The sequence below is a fragment of the Ziziphus jujuba genome, chromosome 8 (assembly GCF_031755915.1).
Source record: "Ziziphus jujuba cultivar Dongzao chromosome 8, ASM3175591v1".
Taxonomy (NCBI): Eukaryota; Viridiplantae; Streptophyta; class Magnoliopsida; order Rosales; family Rhamnaceae; genus Ziziphus; species Ziziphus jujuba.
In genome coordinates, this window is record NC_083386.1 from 23809714 (window position 1) to 23831829 (window position 22116).

General features: G+C 34.7%; 3 protein-coding genes and 1 long non-coding RNA gene across 5 annotated transcripts; 2 read left to right on the forward strand and 2 right to left on the reverse strand.

Annotated features, from left to right (window-relative positions):
- Positions 1–3947: 3947 nt before the first annotated feature.
- Positions 3948–4724, reverse strand: LOC132805091 (uncharacterized). Its single transcript, XM_060819867.1, has one exon. The coding sequence runs from the start codon at positions 4722–4724 to the stop codon at positions 3948–3950; it is 777 nt and encodes a 258-aa protein (XP_060675850.1).
- A 4251-nt stretch (positions 4725–8975) lies between these two features.
- On the forward strand, positions 8976–10088 carry LOC125421482 (PLAT domain-containing protein 3-like). Its single transcript, XM_016022458.4, has 2 exons — positions 8976–9096; positions 9411–10088. The coding sequence occupies exons 1-2, from the start codon at positions 9025–9027 to the stop codon at positions 9882–9884; spliced, it is 546 nt and encodes a 181-aa protein (XP_015877944.2). The 5' UTR covers positions 8976–9024; the 3' UTR covers positions 9885–10088.
- Positions 10089–14235: 4147 nt separating this feature from the next.
- Positions 14236–15642, reverse strand: LOC125421234 (uncharacterized). The gene is made up of 2 exons (XR_009640135.1): positions 15510–15642; positions 14236–14687 (listed from the first exon to the last, which is right to left on the reverse strand). It is a non-coding gene; the product is annotated as an uncharacterized LOC125421234 (long non-coding RNA).
- Positions 15307–21315, forward strand: LOC125421233 (disease resistance protein RPV1-like). Of its 2 annotated transcripts, XM_048469468.2 has the most exons (6): positions 15308–16071; positions 17414–18049; positions 18332–19403; positions 19513–19788; positions 19883–20596; positions 20672–21313. In XM_048469468.2, the coding sequence occupies exons 1-6, from the start codon at positions 15521–15523 to the stop codon at positions 21200–21202; spliced, it is 3780 nt and encodes a 1259-aa protein (XP_048325425.2). In that variant the 5' UTR covers positions 15308–15520; the 3' UTR covers positions 21203–21313. The 2 variants fall into 2 exon arrangements, with proteins under 2 accessions (XP_060675311.1, XP_048325425.2); XM_060819328.1 differs by having other exon boundaries at positions 15307–16071; positions 19883–21315.
- Positions 21316–22116: the final 801 nt, after the last annotated feature.

The window sequence follows — 22116 nt, forward strand, 5'->3', positions numbered from 1 at the left end:
TCTGTCGATGGCGAACACCATAGCATTGCCATTGTCATGGGTCGTTGATTAAACATACCGGTGAGGCTCAGGCCGGTCAGATTTATGGCAATTTCTCAAGGTGAGCAACGGCAACACAAGGGAAGGAACCATGGGGAGGAAAAGAGGGAGAGGAAGAAGCTTCACAAGAGGAGAGAGGGGGGTATTTTCCCCCATGAGGGAGAAGAAAAAAAGAAAAAGAAAAAGAAAATAAATAAACAATTATATAAAATAATATTAAAATAATAAAATGATAATAAGAAAATAATATGATATTTAATTATTGCTAACATGAGGTATTTTCTTGTCGTGACACATGGCACCCTATATTAAGTCACACGTGGCACACTGTTCACATATTTAAAAATAATATTAAAATAATATTGTAATTGAAAAACTCTACAGGTCCATAACTTTCAAACCACATGTCCAAATTGGACATGCCGCTAGTCTATGAACTCATATCGACGAGTACTTCACAACCATGCATGAGTCAAAGCTCAATTTTGCATGAACAAAAAGTCAACTCTGACACCTCTTAGACAGTTTGGACCTAAATTTGTTTTGCCCATAATTTTCAAACCGTAGCTTTGTTTTTGACGTGCTACTAGTCTATGGACTCATGACAACGTATACTTTTTAACGGTACCTCGGTCAATGTGAAATTCCATCAAGAACAAAATGTCAACATTTGATCTCTTTTCAATCAACGGCGGTCAAACCCGGTCAACCTTGGTCAAATTTTTTAAATTTCCGATGTACTTTGGGACGGGGTGTTACACTTACCATCCTTCTAGAATGTTCTGACATCTGTCCTTGAGCTTGGAGAATTCTTTACGTTTATTTCTTTCGAGGATGAGAGAGTTACCAAGGTAAATGGAGCCCGATTTTAAGTCCTTAAAGCCAAGTTTGTCTTTTACCAACATCTTTATCTTGCCATGAGTGAATTTGGAGAAGAAAATATGGAACTTATCAGTATTAAGAGCTTGTCCTGACCAAGAGTTGTATCAGCTTAGCACATTTTGAAGTCCTTCCACATTCTGAAGGTTTGCTCGGCAAGCTATCAAGATGTCGTCTGCATAAAGGAGGTGGGAAATTGCTGGTGCGTCCCTGCTGATCTTAATCCCTTGTAGGTTCATATTTCTTTCCACCAGTCTTGTGAAGATTTTGGAGCAGAGAAATGAAAATAAAAGGGGAAAGGGGGTCTCCTTGCCGAATTCTTCTTTCTAGGGTTATCGAGTTCATTCTGCTCCCATTTATTAACAAATCGAATTCTGCCGTGCTTAAACAAATGAAAATAAGCCTTCTGAAATCCTCTAAGAAGCCCCAAAGTTTCAACACCTTGGTTATAAAAACCCACTTAAGTCTGTCAAAGGCTTTCCTCATGTCTATCTTAATAAGCATCAAACCATTTTTGCCTTTATGATTCCGGACCTTATGAGCTACTTCTTGAGCAACGACCGTGTTTTCTGCAATCCATCTCCCCTCAATGAAAGCCCCTTAATTGGGAGAGATGATCTTGGAAAGTAAAGGTCTTAATCTTGAGGCAATGATCTTGGCAACAATTTTGTAGCAGAAATTGCATAGGCTAATTGGACAAAACTGGTTGAAATCATAGGCGGATTTGGTTTTTGGTATGAGAACCAGTAAAGTTTTGTTAATTCCTTTTGAAATGGTTTTTGTTCTGAAACTCTCCTGCACTTATTTAATCACCTGAGTCTTGACTGTTTCCCAGTAAGTCTTATAGAAAACTCCAGGAAAACCATCAAGTCCGGGGCTTTTAAGGGGTATAGGTCCCAAACTATTTTCCTTATCTCCTCTTCTAAAGGTATATCCATTAGTCTGATGTTTCCCTCATCTGTGATGTAACTCTGGACCAGTTCTTCAAGATTGCAGGTAAAGAGAGGGTTGGATGAAGTGAATAAATCGATGTAATGACCCTTAAAGTAATGGCCTATCTATTCCTTATCTTGCAACCAGACATCTCCATCCTTAATGAGATCGATTTTGTTCCTTCTTCTTTTGATCAGGGTGCTTGTGTTAAAAAATTTGGTGTTCCAGTCTGCCTCTAGTAACCATGTTTCCTTGGATTTCTATCTCCAAATGCTTTCTAGCCTGGCTCATTGCTCTTTCAGTTCCTTTTCTAGTAGAAGTTGCTTTGCTCTATCTTCCGTGCTTCCAAATTGAACTCCTTCCAAGTCTTTTTCCAAAGCTTTAATCTTCTCCTGGCCGAAACCAAAATGCATTCTATTCCACTTTCTCAGGGCTGAAGCTGTGTTGTTCAATCTTCTCATCAACTTGTGAGCCTCCATTCCATTCTTCGGATTCTCATCCCAGGCCTTTTTCACCGTTTTGCAGCTAGTGGCATCGTTAGTCCAAGCTTTCAAGAATCTAAAAGGCCGCCCTTGGTTGCTTTCTTCCTCATGAGAACATAAAAGAATTGGAGAGTGATCTAATTGCTCCATAGGCAGGTGTTTAATTTTAGCTTCACTGAATAAGGATAACCATTCTTGGTTAGCCAAGCCTCTGTCCAGCCTCTCCTTGATGTATGCTCTTCCTTCTTATTTGTTTTCCCAGGTGAACCTTTTCCCTATATAGCCGAGGTCAATTGCTCCTACGTTCTGAACAAAATTTTTCAAAAAAGAAAGAGAGCTTTTCCAAGCTCTTCCTCCATGCTTTTCTGAGTCATCGAGAATTTCATTTGAGTTCCAATGATAAGCCATGGCAAGTTGCAGTTTAGAATGGTTTCTTCTAGATTTTCCCAGAAAATTGGTTTGTCCTTTCGATAAGGGGTCCCGTGAGATCCAAAAATATACTAGTTGCTTTTTCCATCAATTCCTTTTATGAGTCCATTTATCAGACGGTCAGAACTCCCCTTTAATTCAAAGTTAAACTCCTTCTTCCATAATAAAGCCAGGCCTCCGGCTAAACCATTGGCTTCTACAATTTCTGAGTTATCGAAGTCTAGTAGTTGACAAATTTTCAGCATCTTGGATCTGTTTGATTTAGTTTCCATGAGGAACAAGTAGTGAGGATTATGTCTTTTGATCAAACTGCGGAGGACTCTAAGAGTGTCATTGCCGCCAATTCCCCTGCAATTCCACGAGAGGTGCTTCAGTGGTGTTTGGGCGGGAGGGAGGCGCATGATTCGGCCCGCCTCCTCGGCCAATAGAAAATCCTAGTGGGAAAAGGAGGTGTGTCCTCTGTCGTTGCACCTTGTGTGCTTCCCTGCTTGAAGGGATTTCCTTCTTGCCTTTCTTTTCCAGTTTCTTGATTTTCTTGAAGGTGTTTCATTTGAGCCTTGGTGAAAGGAGGCTTCTTCGATAAAAGCAAAGTTACTTTGAGTGATGGGAGTACTTGGAGAGTTGTTTGATGTGTCTTGAGAACTGATTTCAAGTGGCTTTACGGGCCAGTGTTTATGCAGGTTGACACTTGATTCAGAATCTTCTAACAAACATGGGCTTTTTCGAAACTAGTGTTCTAAGAGGGCTTGGGCTACCCTTTTGAGCAATCTAGGATGAGTATCCAATCTTTTAGCTTTTGGGCCACTTGGCCCAGCAAAAGGTCCACAAGATGGCAGAGGGCCATTCGGCCTGGTTTTTCCTTGATAATTGACACAAGAAAAATTATTTAAAAAAAATCGATGCCCACTCACCTAATATTTGAGGATCAAAATTGGATAACCTAGCTTGATGTAACATGGCAGCGCATAGCTCATTCGTGTTCCCCTCGCTATCTAAATCTACTGGTTGATTTAGGGAATTGAGTTCAGGGCAAATTACTAAGGTTGTATGTATGTCTTCCAAAGGGCTTCCTTTATCAGCCTCCTCGAGCTCCAAAACTTGCTTTTGTTTTTCAAATCTCTGATAGTTGGTTGGTAGCTGCTCTAACAACTTTTCAGAGCCCTCTCTCTTTTCCCTATGTTGAATCTAAAGATCATCATTTTCCAACGGGTTGATGAACCAGAGACTGCCGTCATGCTTCGCCCAGAGCCAAGGACCATAGAGTTTGGCTGTTACGCCGTTTGTGGAGGTGATGGTTGCAGGCTGCTCAAACTTGTAGATACCAATCACATGATCAATTTTCCCACATTTGTAATAGAAATCTGATAACTTCTCGTATTTAAATTGGATCCATCTTTCTTTCCCATCTTCCCTGTCTTGGAAGAAGCCTGGTGGTAACGGATTGAGAGAACTTAGATCAATCCTGAACTTTAGGAAACGTTGTCCGACAACACAAATTTTTGAGATTGAGTCTTGCTGAATGTTGCCTAACATGCTTCCTATTTGGAAAGCTATTTCTTCATGGAGGTAGAGTGGGGGTAGCCCGTGTATCTGGATTGAGAAGGTAGTAGCGTCAAAGGAAATTTCTTTCAGGGATCTGTTTGCTGGCCACTCTTTCAAGATCAGGTGTGCCCCATTGAAAGACCAAGGCCGGTTCCTGAAAATGCAATCATTTTTCTCTTTTGAACCGAGGAGGAAAGTGAATAAATTTTCATCCACCTTAACCACCTTGATCTTGGTGGCCAGGTGCCAGCTTTTGTTGGTAGTTTCTATGAGTTTGAATCTTGTGAATCTTCTTGTGGTGAGCATTCTTCCCACCAGGGTTCTCTCTGATTTGTTTTCTTCATTGTCCCTTTTAGGTTTCAGTGTGAGTGTCCTCAGGGAATGTTGTAGGGCGTTTAGATTCCTCTGCTGGTTGTCCATGCTTGCGGGGATAAAATCGTCAGGAAGCCGAGTTGGGGAAAACTTAGGTGTTTCCGGGTACAGAAGGTCGATGGTTTTTCCTTATACTCTATGGGAGTCTTGTTTGCAAAGACGTTTAGTATGTAACATGTGAAATTGCCACATATTATTAATATAAATCGACCAAATAAGAACAAGTACATAGGCATAGTTAATACTTCATGCGAAAGTTAATTGTCTTTGAAGATTTTATCCCAAAAAAAAAAATTGTCTTTAAAGAAAAATAAAATAAAACTTTCTATAGCCGGTCCATAAAATGCATGCAAAATCCATAAATCCCGGTAGACCAAACACGTTTTAAAATCCTACTGGATTGTTTGTTTTCTTTTAATTTCTTTGGATAAGTCCGAAGTGCAGCTAATATTGAATAATAATATAAATATTTCTTTTAAGAAGAAGGATTGTCTGATTTTTCCTCTTTTAGTTTCAAATAGTTTCCGGAAAAAGTTGTTTATAATAAATTACAAAACTAATACATTTATCTACATTTATGATGGGTTTTTTTTTTATTTCCTAGCTTTGGTTTTATTCAAATTTTTTTTAAATAACCATTATATATAAGGAAATTAGACTCATGAATTATTGTATTAAAATTGCATATTATATATATAGAATCATTCCAAAGAATTATAATAGAAATTTTTTATTATTTTATTTGGATATTGTGTTTTTTCCCTGTGGGGACATGTAATATTAATTTCGAAATTATCTGAAACTAATGGAGGAAAAAACTAGTATTGACCATGCAATTAACTATTGCCACGTGTCAAAAAGCTTAAAAATAAAATATCAGGTAATGAAAAAAGCATCTTTTTTATCTATAATTACCAGAAGAGGGTTTTGTTTCATTCAGAACAAACTTTGTCTTATTTGAATTCTCTTTCGGTTTCAAACTGGTTATAAAAAACAATAAATAACGATAAAAAAATAAAAAAATAACAAACCTTTAAAAAGGTTTTGCATTTAAATCTTTTCCTTACAAGACTAGATATGCAAGACTTTCCTTCTAATGAATATAGCCATTAATGCATTTATGACCTTCATATATCATGCTAAGCTTTTATATAAATGAAAAAAAAAAAATCATAAATCAAAGAGAAAGCAAGAAAACCCACCTATCATGTATAGTTCTTAGCCCTTATTATAGGGTTTAATCATTTTCACCTCCTCTAAAATATCATCATCCATGGATTCCCAAAAATCTTCGATATTAGTCAAAAGGAACAAGAAGAAGAAGAAGACTGGTAGTACTACAGATACACTACTTGTCTCTCATTCCTTCAACGATTTACCAGAAGATATTGTTATAGATATCCTCTGCAGATTGCCAACCAAACAGCTTCTAAGACTAGCTTCCGTTTCCAAACCATGGTTCAGATTAATCACTGCCTCTTGCTTTCCCAAAACCGTGATGCTATCAGAGCTTCCATATCTCGGACTCCTCTTCCGAGTCGAAACTGTTATGCAACATGCTAGAGTCACATTCTGCAATACAGACTCCATGAGAGTCCACTGTTTCGGCTCGGCTCAGCTCCCCAACTCCTGCTCGAAAACTCTACCTTTCAATGTCTCCGCGAAATCTTTCGTGGATTGCTGCAATGGTCTCCTTCTTTTCTGCCACCGCAACAGATCCGAACAGGCCTCTGATAGACTCTATCAGTACTATGTGCTCAACTCCTTCACCAAGCAGCTCGTCACTGTTCCTAAGCCCGGTAAGACTGCTCTCAATATCTATGCCGCATTGGCTTATGATCCTTCTGAATCAAGCTACTACAAGATCATTCGGTTTCAGGGTCTTCGATGTTTGAACATTTACTATTCCAAGACGAAGATATGGAAAACTCTTAAATTCCAGCTCGAAAATGATGTCATTAAGGCGAAGTGGGTCGAACAGTCGATTTACTATAAAGGTGCAATATACAGAATGTCCATGTCTGGACATCTCATAAGGTTTGTGGTTGATGAGGAACTGAGCTTGTCCGAACAAGCGCAAGCTATCGATTTGCCCGAGGTTGCTAAGGTTTCTTCGAGAGGATGCGTTGGATTAAACAACAATACGATCCATTTCGCGGTGTACCACAAGCCCGATTTGTGGATTTGGGTGCTCGAGAATAACTACTGTCAAAATAGGAATGGTTATTTTTTCCAATGGAAGTTGAAGTGCAGGTTCTCTTGCACTAGAATTCCTGTTTTGGAGAACAAATACTGTATTGTTCCTTTGGCTTTTCATCCGACTTTGAATTTTTTCTATGTCGGTACGAGTTCTCAATGGGGTTCTTCACTCTTTTGCCTTAAACCTAGTAATGAAGGTAGGCCTAGGGAATATCACCGGGTTATTAGCTATGTCCATGGTCATCTCAACTGGAATGGTGTGTTTGCTTACCCTTTTCTTCAATGTTCTTTACCTTTCGCAACCGGTTTGGCTATTGATCAGCCTGAAGGTGTGTATATTTAGCCCTAATCGTGATCATTAATTTGGTACTTGTTGGATTTCTTTGGTTAGTTTATAAACTTTTATTTCCCATCATGAATTTCTTTTTATCTTAATTACTTGCCTGAATTTGATGGAGAATTTATATAGTTTTTGTAGTATGAATATAATTTATCTAGCTATAAGGGAATTCAAAAGCAATTGCATGTTCTTTGTTTAGTTCAGGTGATTAATGGCAACCAAGTTGTATTTTGTTTCTTAGTTACCCCCACCACAACAATTGATTAAGATGCGCGCCGTTCATTTCCCACATATTCATCTTCATTGTTTAGGGAGACCGGGGGGGATGATTATCAAGCTAGCTAGCTCTAAATATTATAGATATAGATTTTTATAAACTTGGCCATGCTATTTATTATACGCTTCACATATACACACATATTATATTTATATTTGTGTCTGAATCAATTAACATTTTTATTATATGTGTCTTTTGCGCTTGCTCTAAATATTATAGATATAGATTTTTATAAACTTGGGCATGCTATTTATTATATGCTTCACATATACACACATATTATATTTATATTTGTGTCTGAATCAATTAACATTTTTATTGTATGTATCTTTTGCGCTTGTAGTTACAGAGGCCGAAGGAGATTAATCCTGCCGATGTGTGTGATTGATGGAGAGAATCAAAGTTATCCAAGGTTGTTCCATTTGCTTCCATTTGGATGAACAAAAGTTTCATCAATATCCAAACAGACCAGTAACTTGCAGAATGAATGTTGTTTGTTTTTTGTTGTTGTTGTTATATATGTTATGTTTAATGTTGTACCGCATGCAGTTTTCATTTTTATATATTAAACCTTGAACTAAGCTGTTATCATGTATGAAGCTCTCTTTTTTGGAATTTCAATATATACTCATGATTGCAGACTTAATGGTTTTATGAACGCTAAATTGTTATTTTATATAGGATGGGTTATAATTTTGTTCTTTCAATTAAAAATAGACACTTCATTTGAAATTTCAATTCTTTTTTTTGATTGCAAAGTAACAACTTTTTCTTCTAAATTTTTTATAGGCCTCATCTTAGTTAAATGTTAGAGAAACCTTCCTATTCATTGCAATTTTTCTCTCCTATGTTTTTCAAACATTTAATTAAGATAGTACCTGTTAAAAATTTTAAATTTTAAATGAGGCGTCCAATATTTTAATTAGTAGAACAGAATTAGTACAAAAAATTTATTTTCTTTTAGGTATATTTTCATTTATTTTCTACCACATATGGTATCACCATTTGATAAAATCTAATGAATATATGTAGAGAAATATTTCCATCTTATGCCTTATGCTTTGGATTAAACTTTCACTATGTGACAAAGTGATATACAGTTTATTTGACCTACATATATGTCAAGTTCAGTACCAAATTCCTAGCAAAACAAGTACGAGCTAGAGAATTATATACATATATCAGACTATTTAGAAGCTTAAAAAACAATGCTTCACAGAAGAAAAGCTTTAAAAATATCAACAAGGGTGAGACCCACTCAAATCGGAAATAACAGCCACGAGCATAGAAGAAGGGGATTTAGTTTTCAATAATATATAATTGTAGACCATTATCTCTCTCTCTCTCTCTCTAAATATATATATATACATATATATTCCAATTTTTTTAATTCTTTTTTTTTTTTCCTTTTCATATAATTTACAATATATATATATATATATATATATATGTATGTATAGAACATCTGAGTTGAGATTATATATTTAGCTACATCCACATCTTAGTTTTCTCACAAGTTACATCAAAACAATATGAGTCGCCAATACTGCTTAATATTTTTTATCGGTCTCTTTCTCATTACTGGAGCAACTGGGGATTCGAATGTAAGTATAGTCAAATTTATCATACTAATATATATGTATATGTAAGAGCTTCATCAATATTAAGAATTTTTTTTATTATTATTATTATTATTATTATTATTTGTGGGGGAGGAATGTTCCAATTTCATTTACTGGAATATGAAATTAGGGGGGAAAAAGAATGATATAAAAATAAATACAAACAAAAATTGATGTAATACATATTATGTTAACCATAATCTCATATGAGTGTTAAAACATGTAATTTTTATTTTATTTTTTTTTATGGAATTTCATGCACATGTGATAATTTTCTTAATTTCTTGAAAATGCAGAACGACTGCGTATTCACCCTCTACGTGAAGACGGGCTCAATAATAAGGGCCGGCACAGATTCGAAGATTAGCCTGACGATCGGCGATCACTCTGGCCGGTCGGTGTGGGTCCCGGACCTTGAATCGTGGGGCTTAATGGGGTCCACCTACAACTATTTTGAGCGCGGCAACCTCGACATCTTCACAGGACGCGGTCCGTGCGTCGGAGCACCGCTTTGCCGGCTCAACCTGACCTCCGACGGAACGGGACCACATTCTGGCTGGTACTGTGACTACATTGAGGTCACATCCACTGGGCCTCACACGGCGTGTTCACAGACGGTGTTCTACGTGGATCAGTGGCTGGCCGTTGATGCTCCTCCGTACAAGCTGACGGCCATTCTCGATGGGTGTAAAAATGGTAATGCGGTTGCGGAGCACGGGAAACGTAAGCTGTTTGCTGTAGGCCACCCCATAAGATCTGCTACTGCTTGAGAGAGAGAGAGAGAGAGAGAGAGAGAGAGAGAGAGAGATTGTTGAGATTTTGGGGCGTTTGATTTTTTTTTTTTTTTTTTTTTTTGGTTGAATTTTACGCTTTAGGCACGGTTTGTGGTAGGGAAACTTGAGCTTGCTGTTAGGCGTTAATTATTCTCAACTTAATTCGTGTTTTTTTTTTTTTTTTGGGGGTTAATATTTTCAACTTTATTCGTTGGCTTTATGAGGTTCTATTATTTGGATTCTTTTCCAAGCTACAATTATAGGTTTTTTTTTTTTTTTTTATGTCCCGTTTAATATGGGACAGAGGTTTCAATAATAATTGGAATTTTTCTTCTTCTTCTTTTTTTTTTTTTTTCTCTATTTTTCTTTTTGAAACAATGATAATAATTGAAGCCAGGATCTTATAGCCTATAGAATCAATTAAAAGTAAGCAACAGGTGAAATAAGTGGGCTTCACCAAAAATAGAAATCCCAAATAACTGTATTAGACTATTGGGCCGTGGGAACCATGGGCCAGCCTGTATGAATGAAATGGTGTAGACCAATGAAGCCCAAGGCCCTGAAGCCTTTACACAAGAGCCCATTTATTGGACCGGAAAGGGTATTGGGTCAAGAAGAAAACGGACTGTGTTAAAATGGATAGTTCTTCTATATATATATATATTTTTTTTTTTGTCACTTTGTTTTTTTTTTTTTTTTTAAATCTCTTTTCTTTTTTAAATAAATACAAATTTCGTTTGAGATAAATTACATATTTTTCTGTTGCTGTTTTTTTTTTCTTTTTTCTTTTTAATTTTTTCGAATGTTGGACAACTTTCACCATATAAATCATAAGGCTGCATTTGGTCTGGTTTCTTCCTCCAAAAGACAAAGAATCCCAACAAAACACTTCCTTCTTCCGTCCATGTGAGAGTAGCGGTTTGGTACTCCGGTTTTGAAACCATAAAGCCCATTTGTTTGCCATCACTTTAATCTCACAGCAACACTTATAAACAGTGATAAAAATATCGATATTGATAAAAATATCAAAGATAAAATTTTATAGAAATGTCGATGGAAATATCGATATCGATTAAAATGTCGATAGAATTACAGAAATTATAAATATTTAATTTAGAATATAAATTTTTACATATAAGATAATTAATATAGTAAAATAATATAAAAAATATAATAATTAAAATACAAGAATAATAATATAGTCTATAAATATTAAGAATTATAGTAACTAAAGAAAATACAATATTTGTTATTACTAAAATATAAAAATTTAATAAATAATATTAAGATATGAAATTTCACAAAAGCTGGAGGTTAAATATTTTGTAATGTCATCCATATTTGTAATAGCATTAGTTTTATTTTATTTATTTAATGTTTAGTGGTATTTTTTTATTTTTTGTGTTTCGATGGACAAGTTTGCCCCATTTAATATTGAATCTGCACACGATCAAAAAGGCTAATTTAGTAAAATCAAACTATTTTCTCCCATCCCATCTAAACCCAAAAGCCAGAGCCTTTCGAACCCAAGCAGAGGCACAATGTGAAGAAAAATGGCGTTCTATCTCTGATCTTCCTCTTCTCCCTCCTCTCTCGTCCATGACCGCCAATCTCTCTTCTGCTACTCTCTTTCTTCAATCAGAAAACTCGAAGTAAGAAACTCTAAATACCCTTTCAAACTCAATTTTCTCTCACCTCAATTCCAAACCTCACTCCATATAAGCAATGTTCCTTTACATCGCCTTCCCTTCAGCCATCTTTTCCTCTTCTCTTTCTCGTCCTTCTCTTTCCCTTCAGCCGTCTCTTTCCCTCTCTTCTAGGCCAAATCACAACCTAGATCACATCCCAGAGTCTCTTATTGGCCGATCACACTCACATCACAATAAGGAAAACAAATTCATAATATACAAACACACAAACCAAACAGCAGCAGATCACAAACACACACACACACACACAAACCAGATTAGATCTCAGATCACAACCACACACACACGCCGACCGACATCTCCCCAAAAATTCCACTGACAACCGACGACAATCCACCGATTTTCCACCATATCCACTCAAAAAATGAAATCCCCACCGACATCTGCATTTCCAGTTGAAACCCGTCAATTCCGACGACATTCCTCTGGCAAGCATGACGGAAACTCTTCCCCTTCCCCCCCTTTCGGTGTCGACGGTGGACGACAACCGACATTATCGACGACTTCTCGCCGACACTTGCTTCCCTGCTTATAAGTAACTAGCCTTCCAGATGAAGTAAGTCAACCAGAACTTTCCTTAAAGTTTCAGACTTTTTAGAATACTAGGTATGCTCACGTGCGACGCACGTGGCTTAATCTGAAATTAGGGTATCTAATAATAGTTTGTTTTAGTTTTGAATAGTTCAAATTAAAATAATTTTTCAAATTACTATGATATAATAATTTGATAAGTGTGTTTATCTACTTTAATAATTAATAAATTTATGATATTTTGATTTAAAATATAAATTATCTACTTATTTTATATTAAATGTAAAGAGAAAATTTGAATAGAATGATCATATAAAATATTCTATGAACGATGAATTTTTTTTTTTTTTTATACAATAGGAATGGTGATTTGTTTAGTAAAAAATTATCATATGATATTGCTGTTCTTTGTCATATAAATAACAAATTTACACGACACATTCATATTTTGATTTTATATTTTTCTACACATTGCATTCTTTTTGAATTTGTTCTTAAGCCAAACAAACTTTCTCTTGCTGCCCTCATCAACTGTAGGAAAGGATTTTGTAGTTCCTTTCAATATGTTCTCGACATCATTTGATTGTGAAATGTCTAAATTGCTAGCCATTTTTGCCTCACTTCTAAGACTTTATCATTGTTGTTAACCCGATAAAGTATTATTAATTCTAATTCTCTCTCATTTTCAAACATAGTAAATTCTGAAAGTTGTAATATAAATGAGTAAACACACTAAATAAAAGTCTATCTAATTGTTTAAGGATTCATAGTTCAAAAAAATAGATCTCCATGTACTAAGTTGCTTTTGTCAATTAGATATGGCACAAAAGTGAAATAATTCATTCCTAAAATAATTTGAAACAAAATGATGTTAGATATTCAAATTCGATGTAATTCTACCAAAAAAAAATTTAATATGTAAAAATATTAATAAATATTTTATCACTGTCAATTATATATATAGTCATGCTTTTTATAAAAGATCCTTTAACATTAGTAAATAATATAATTGTAAAAAAGAAAACAGAAAAACTACATAATGGTGTTCTTTCAAAGAATTGGTTTTTGAGACTTATTTTGTTTTTTTTTTTTTTGGTTAAAATATGAGGACGTATTTTTTAGACTTATTACCAAACAAGGCTAAAGTGACTCTTTTCTTTGTTTTTTTGTTTTTTTGTTTTTTGTTTTTGTTTTTGTTTTTTTCTTTTTTTCTTCTTTTTTTTTTTTTCCTTTGTTTTTTCATTTTTGTGTTGTTTTTTTGTTTTTTATTCTTTTCCATTTGAATATCAAACCTAGTAAAGCAAGAGAGCAGACACTTTTTTTCGTTTTTGTGTTTTGTGTTTTTGTTTTTTTGTTTTTTATACTTTTTTATTTGAATACCCAATCCAGTAAAGCAAGAGAGCAGACATTTTGACCAATATATTTCTATTTAAAAAATCTTTCATACCACGCATAACCCTGCTATAAATCTAATTCCAACTTTAGTAGTATATGAATTAAAAACCCATATACCTTTCATGTTAACAATGAAACAATTGAGCTCAGAGCAAAAAAAAATAAATAAATAAATAAACAAAAAAAAATAAATAAATAAATAAACAATGAAACAATTGAGCGACGAAGGTAGCAGTCAAGATGGCAACAACCATTACTGCCAAATTCCCCACCCCTGTCGGGCTTGGCAGTAGGCAGAAGGCAATAAATAAATAAATAAATAATAATGAAACAATTGAAGAAGTCAATTGTTTGACTCATTCCCAAGAATCCAGTAATTACATATTTCTTCCTCGGCAAATAAGAATGAATCTCAACATTCAATTCTATCCGATAATTGTAACCCATTCGAACAAACAAGAAAGAAAATACTCCCATTACCAGGAAAAACAAAAAAACAAAAAAAAAAAAAAGAAGAAGAAAATACTCCATTCAATTTTCCTGATCACCCAAGAAAAGGATTTTAACTTCAAAATTTTCACTTTTTTCTCATCCTCCTAGTCCTCACCATGCGATTATATATATATATATATATATATTGTTCTGTTTTTTAATTTTTTTTCTTTCAAAAGCCGGGCATGAGAAGAATAGAAATTTGACAAATCGCACAAAAATTTAGTAAATAGAAATTATAAAATAATATCACAATTGTAAGCAAAATTGACAGTTCCACATACCTTTTGCACTCCTCGCTAAATGAACTGTAAAACTCAACATCATTTTTACAACCAAAATGCTAATTCCTTGACAGAGTAAAGGGGCAAATGAACAAAAAGAGAGTAAATAAAAGCACATAGAACTGGGTTTCACTCATAGGCAAATATGAATACATCCACATGGGCAAATTCATAAAAGAAAAGAAAACAAACCAACTTGAACACATCAATTAGGAAGTTCCAGCAATGGCAGATTATCGGAAGTTCCATTAATGTCCTGATGCTACTGCTGCTGGCAATGGCAACGTTTCTCCACTACTTTATGAATCATAAGAATTTTGCTGTAGATTTAAAAGATGTGCGAGCATTAGCAAAGAATTTGTGAGGGGGAGATGTTGTTGGTTTTCGATCTGAGAAGAAAAAGAAGAAAACCAAAAACGAAAAATCTGTTATGAAAAAAATTGCCCTTTAAGATTCTTCGCAGGAGAACCAGAGTCTCTGGTCTAGAGAAGAAAATGAGAAGTAATTTTTTTTTTTTTTGTTTGCTTTTGTGTGTGAAAAGAATAGTTGGCGCACAATCAATAACCATACTGTGCAATCCCAATGAATTTTTTTTTTTTTTTGTGTGTGTGTGTGAAAAGAGTAATTGCCACACAATCAATAACCATACTGCACAATCTCAAAAATCTCGGATAAGAAATCCTTATCCGATATACATGAAATTATCATTGTATTCTTGGCATACTATCTTGGAAGGAAAATGATAAAAAAAAGGTAGAGTTGGATATTTTTACTATAAAAGGCATCATTTTAAAAGTAAATAAAATTAAAACAAAATCCAAAGCAAAACAAAATGCAAAATGTTGCAGTCATTTTTTAACCATTTTAAACAGTAAAAAAGGACCAAAACTCATCAGGTTTCTTGCTTTTAGTACAGACTAAGGATTATACAAATTATATTTTATGTTTTAAACAAAAGAGGAAAAGAAGATTCAAAGTCAACACATCAAGCAACCAGCAAGCAAGTCAATCAACAACACTTTCTCCGAAGTTTCAGGCTTTTTTAATTAAAAGATTCCAAATTATAATTATTTGTAAACAGAAAGAGGGAAGAAGATTAAAAGGCAACAAAGATTAGTATATAGCAGCAATGGGTTAGCGTTAAGAAGGTGATTTTGGGTGGATGTATCTGAAGAAGAAATAGAAGAAAGCAATATTATTCCTTCAATCACCTGAAACTTAGATGGCAAATCCTCTAATGAAATCCAAGCAGGGGAAGTTTCCGACATACCAATCGCATCTCTCTTCTTTACCTCCTTCTTCTTCTTCTTCTTCTTCAAACCCGGACTTTGAATATGATGTCTTCATAAGTTTCAGAGGCAAGGATACTCGTAAGAGATTTACGACCCATCTGTACTCAAGTCTCGAAGGAAATGGAATCTCCACCTTCATGGACGATGAGGAACTTGAAACGGGAAAAGCGATATCACCAGAACTACTTCGAGCAATCAAAAACTCGAGGTTGTTCATCATCGTTTTGTCCGAGAACTATGCCGATTCAAGGTGGTGTTTGGATGAACTTGTCCATATTATTGAAAATTTGCGTCCCAAAAGTTATATCATTCCTATCTTCTATGATGTGGATCCCACTGTTGTCCGCCATCAAAAGAATAGTTATGCAATAGCCTTCTCTGATCATGAAAAGAAGTACAAGGACCAAGTTGACAAGATTAACAGGTGGAGATTAGCGTTGACTGCAGTAGCCAACATTTCAGGGTGGCATCTAAATGATCAGTATGCCTGTTTTCTTGTATTTTGAATATTTATACTGCATGCAACAGCTTGACATGCTTAGCTTAGCTGATGAAACATCTGATTTTCGTTTATAACATTATGTAATATACATATATATATGCCTAGATTTCTCAATCTTACATATGCCTAGATTTCTCAATCAGAAGCATCAGTGATTTCATTTATTTTTTATATATACACAAACCGATCCAACACACACACACACACACATATATATATATACACATATCAAGATGAACGACCTTTCGAAAATTAATTTTTCAAACCGTCTCTGTCCTAGATCTACCAATTCTTTTTTGTTTTTCTTTTTTTCTGATTTTAGCTAATTAATCAAATCTTTCGTGCATATTCTGAGGAAAAGTTTGTACTATCGGCAATTCCTTCGCCCTTTTATTGAAGCAAAAAATTGTCATTTTTTTTATGAACATAAAAATGTTTTAATTGAGTTAGTTTCTTTTTTTTTTGGGTCAAATAATTGAGTTAGTTCTTTATCATTATTATTTATTTCTCAATAATATATTAGAGATATTAGATTGTAATTCTTGTATTCACTTGAGGTGGCTAGTTAGTCAGATAGTTTAGGCCAAGCCCCAAGCAAGTAGTCACATTTGTTTTGTTGAAACTTCTACTAGTAGCATTTTGCCTTTTCTTGATGAAAAGAAGCGTTCTGTATATGAGTTTGTATAAATAGTTCAGTCTTATCAGCTTCATTGTTAAGCTTTATCAAGAACAACGAAAACAGAGAGGGATTCTTTTACAATTTCGTTTCCCTATTTTCCTACATTTTCTTTTTCACTATGAAAATCTGAACATTTTCTTTTTCACCCTGCAAATTTGAACATATTCTTTTCACTCTGAAAATCTGATACAAATTAACAAACCTTACTAGGAAAAGCAACGAAACTAACAAGCCATCAAGTGTGTTTTTTTTTTTTTTTTTTTTTTTTTTTTAAGGACATATGTTAAACTGGGAATGGAGGAACATATTGTTGGTGAAAAATATAAAAGAATTGATGACCCATCTTCTAATAGTATAAGATTTTGGGAGAAATAGTAATTCAAACTTATACTGATTTAATTCATTTTATAATTTAATATATCAGTGGCATTGTCTTGAACTGTCATAGGTCTGGAAGAGGAAAAAAACCAAAAAAGAAAAAAAGAAAGAAAAACAATTTATTTTATTTTGAGTCTGAGAGTTACTGTGCTTGAAACTCAATCAAATAATTTAGCATGCAGGCAAAATTAAAAAAGACAATTAAAAATATAAAAAAAAAATGATAAACAAAGTTGTTGATTTTCAAAGTTTTCTTGGTTGCAGAAGCGAGGTTCAGTTCATCGAATATATTGTTAAAGAAGTATTTCGTAAATTGGGCGACACATCTAGGTTGTTGGATGAATTGGACACTACAATTGAGCTAGTAAACAGACTGAAGGGAACATACAAAGGATTCTCTGGTGCAATAAGTCATGAGTTCCGGCTGCGCAAATCAGATGATCACCGTCAACATGGCTTTAGATACGACGTCTTTCTAAGTTGCAGAGGCGAGAACACCAGAAACCACTTTGTCGATAACCTTTATCATGCTCTCCATCGCCACGGAATTGCCACCTTTAGGGTTGATGAAACACTTCGTATGGGAAGTGAAATCGTGCCACAACTGCTGCAAGCAATCAAAAACTCGAAGCTCTCCATCGTCATTTTGTCTAGAAACTATGCCTCTTCAGCATGGTGCTTGGAAGAACTTGTCCACATCCTTGAATGCAGAAAAAAAGTCGGAAATCAGGTTCTTCCTATCTTTTACGGTGTGGATCCAAATGCGGTTCGACATCAAACAGATAGTTATGGAGAAGCCTTCGCTGAACACGAAGAAAGGTTTAATCTGGAGAAAGTTAAAAAATGGAGAGATGCCTTACGTAAAGTGACAAATCTTACTAGTCGACATCTCGATAAACGGTATTTCTTTCCCACCACTTGTAGATTTTTATTTTTATTTTTGAATATCTTGAAATTGATGTGCGCAATGTTGAGCTTGAGCTCAGTACCATTGGAATTTGGAGAGCAATATATATGTGCAGTTTTCTCTTAAATTACGTCTAAAAATGCAGGTAGGTTATCAAGTATTAATTTAATAAAACATTTCAAGTATTTTACATTAGTTTGCAATTTTATAAGTGTGGCATACCTCTTAGTAGTTGATTTTTTATTTTTTATTTTTGTTTTTATTTTTTTTCACAGGCATGAGGTAGATTTGATTGACGATATTGTTCGGACAGTATCTCGTCAATTGAGAGCCTTAGTTGGAATGGCTTATCAATTGAACAAGTTGAATTCCTATTTGGATTCAGATGTGAATGATGTTCGCATTATAGGATTATGGGGGGTGGCTGGAATAGGTAAGACAACTATTATGGAAGTTAATTATAACATGATCTCGGAGAATTTTGAGGTTTGCTGCTTGCTTGCCAATGTAAAAGAAGAGTCGCTAAGATTTGGATTAACTGCTTTACAACAACAACTTCTTAGGCGACTCCCAGAAGTGCCAGAAAAAATATCAGTACGTGATGTGCAACATGGAATTGGTTTGATCAGAGACCACTTTTGCTCTAAAAGGGTTCTCCTTATATTAGATAACGTAGATAAGTTGGATCAATTAGAAGCCTTAGCTGGAGACTCTAGTTGGTTTGGAAGTGGGAGTAGAATCATTATAACAACTAGAGATAAAAATTTGCTTGCCTCATTAAAAGGAGTGAAAATGTGCGAGATTGAAGGTTTAAACCATGGTGAAGCTTCTGAGCTCTTCAGCTTTCATGCCTTTGGACAAAACCAACAACTTGAGCACTATGATATGTTGTGCCGCCATGTTGTGGAATATGCTAATGGAAATCCATTGACTCTCAAAGGTATAGGTAGGTTTTTATTTGGTAAGAACATAAATGAATGGATATATTCATTGAATAATATAAAATCCTTACGCAAAAACCAAATCTTTAATACCCTTCGTATCAGTTATGATTCACTTGATGAAGAATCCAAGGCTATCTTCCTATATATTTCATGCTTTCTTGACAGCAAGAATGTGGATCGTGTTTCAGAAGTACTAGATTGTTGTGGCTATCCCTCGAAAATTGGGATGGAAAGTCTCATTGATATATCTTTTATAACTGTTTCGAACAACATTGTAAGGATGCACCCTTTTGCACAAAAAATGGGTTGGAAAATTGTTCACCGAGAATGCACATCCAAGCCTGTTAAATGTAGGATATTGTGGCATCATAGGGACATCACTGAAGTAACGAGTAGAAATTCGGTAAGGGTTCGATAATTCATGTATATTACTTGGGAAAATATATATAGAAATGATGTTTTTATACCGGCACCCCATCTGTATAAGCGGTTCACTTTACTTTTGATTTCAGGGAACAGAATCAGTTGAAGCTATTGTCTTGGATAATCCTGAACTAGAAGGCCATTGGAATCGCAAAGCTTTTACAAGCTTGTGTAATCTCAAATTACTCAGTATTCGCAGCAATATTCACCTTCCTGAAGGCCTAGAATACCTTCCACAGACACTTCGATTGCTCAAATGGAGGAGATATCCATTGAAATCTCTGCCACCAGATTTCTGTCCATCACAACTAGTTGAACTTAAGATGTGCCATAGCCAAATTGAACAACTCTGGTGGGAAGAAAAGGTGATGAAGTTGCTAAGTTAATTACTACTTACTACACCTATACATAATTAATCTCATGGCAACCAATAGTTTGCTCTGTTTTTTATTTCCACAGCTTTTCAATGATCTAAAATGCATCAATTTGAGTCACTCCCGGAACTTGACAAAGACTCCAGATTTCACGTGGACTCCAAACCTTGAGAAACTAATCCTTGAAGGCTGTACCAGTTTAGTTGAGGTCCACCCATCATTTGGAACTCTCAAAAGGCTTCGGATATTGAATTTGAAGGATTGCATATCTCTTAGGAGTCTCCAATGTGCTGCCATGTCATTGGAATCTCTTCAAATTTGTTTTCTTTCAGGATGCTCAAAACTTGAGCACATCGATCAGCTTGTTGCACGTCTTGTCCTTGGCAGTCCAAATATATTGAAACTAAGTTTAAGAAACTGTGACTTGGAAGAAGGAGCAATTCCTAGTGACATAGGGTGCTGCTTAACCTCATTGGAGGTGTTGGATATAGGCAGAAATAAGTTTAGTAGCTTACCAAAAAGCATTAGACAACTGAATAAGCTAAAATTTCTTGGACTGGCTCACTGCAATCAACTAAAATCGGTGCCAGAGCTTCCCTCTAATGTAGAATATGTAGAAGCACGAGATTGTAGTTCACTGCATACTTTTTCAAATCCATCAAACGTGCGAACTTCCATAGATTTTGTGCTCAGTTTCATTAATTGCTTCAATTTGGCACAGAACAAAGACTGCAGAAGCACCGCACTCACATGGTTGAAAGCCTACCTTGGGTCGTTAATGCCGGACAACCAGAATCAGGTTCATTTTTCACTATATATGTATATGTATCTGTCTCTGATCTCTCTCTCATATATACAAACATGCCTCTCGCAGGAACTGTCACAGCTCAGTGGACGTTTTGATATTATTGTCCCGGGAACAAGAATTCCAGAGTGGTTCAGGCATCAAAACAATATGGGTCCTTCAGTCACGATACCTTTGCCTCCAAACCGGAACAATAGAAATTGGATTGGATTTGCCTTCTGTGTTGTTTTTATAGTCCACCAGAATTATTCCGAGGAAGAGTCATCGTCGATTGAGATTAACTGTCAATTGTACGCAGATGAAAGTCGTATTGGGAATCGTTTTGGGTTTTGCATCTCAAACAACACAGCCTTGAAGTCCGATCACCTTTGGCTGCGTTACGTATCAAATGGTAGCATTGGTAAGAGAATGCTTCGTTGGAATAGAATTGGTCAGATTACTGCTTCATTTGAAACTGAAAGCCATTGCTTGGAGGTGAAAAAATGTGGTCTTCGTGCTGTTTACAAGCAAGACATGGAAGAGAAGAACAAGAGGAAGTTCCAGTACATTTGCTCTCCAACTGAGGATTTGGGTGTGGGCTTTTTCTCGAATGATAAATAGTTGGTCAATTTGTCCTCCTTCTTAGTTTTTTTCCTTTTTTTGTGGGAAAAATAAATAAATAAAACTTTATTAATACTTTCTTTTTGTTATTCATGAATGTGTAACCCTGTGCTTTCCGCCAAAAAAAAAAAAAATCACAAACACCCTATGCTTGATTCTCTCTTTACAAATGCACGCCCCTCTCAACTTTTTCTACAAGTTTCCCAATTTAGTTTTTAGCTTCCTGACTATACAGGTCTTTTCCATTTCGCTCACCCAAGAAAAAAATATATATCTTTTCCTTTTCTTTTTGTTTTTGCCTCCATGAAGTCTTTTATTTTTATTTTTGGTAAATACCTCCATAAAGCTTACATAAATGGGATAATGAATTTGAATTTCTCAGCTTTAAAATCCACCTTTATTTGAGAAGAAAATAATATTAAAAAAAACTATAAACTTCTCTTATCAAGAATACTTGATTTAATTAAATTTTGGAATGTTTATAGAGCAAATAATTATTTGATTACTTGCGTTGTCAGTTGTTATTTATATTTAAATCTAAAAATTTTAAAAAGATATGATAATCATTAGCATTTGTTATATAATAAAGTTAAGAATTTCCTAAATATTAAATTCTTGTACATATATAATAATGATTCTCCAGACCCCTAGATATGTATTCATAGCCAACATCCGTATTCGACTTTTAGCAACTTAGGGCGGCTTTCGTTTTAAAAACAATTTTTATAAATGCAAAATAAAAATGATAAATTTAATTTTGTATTTTTAAAATTTAGAAACATGTTTGGTAATATATTTAAAAATATTTAATGGGAATGAAAATGATAAAATTATGTTTGATAAATGACAAATACCATATAAATTTATATGGTAAAGAAAATATTATTTTTTAAAACAGTAATCATTGTTTGTAT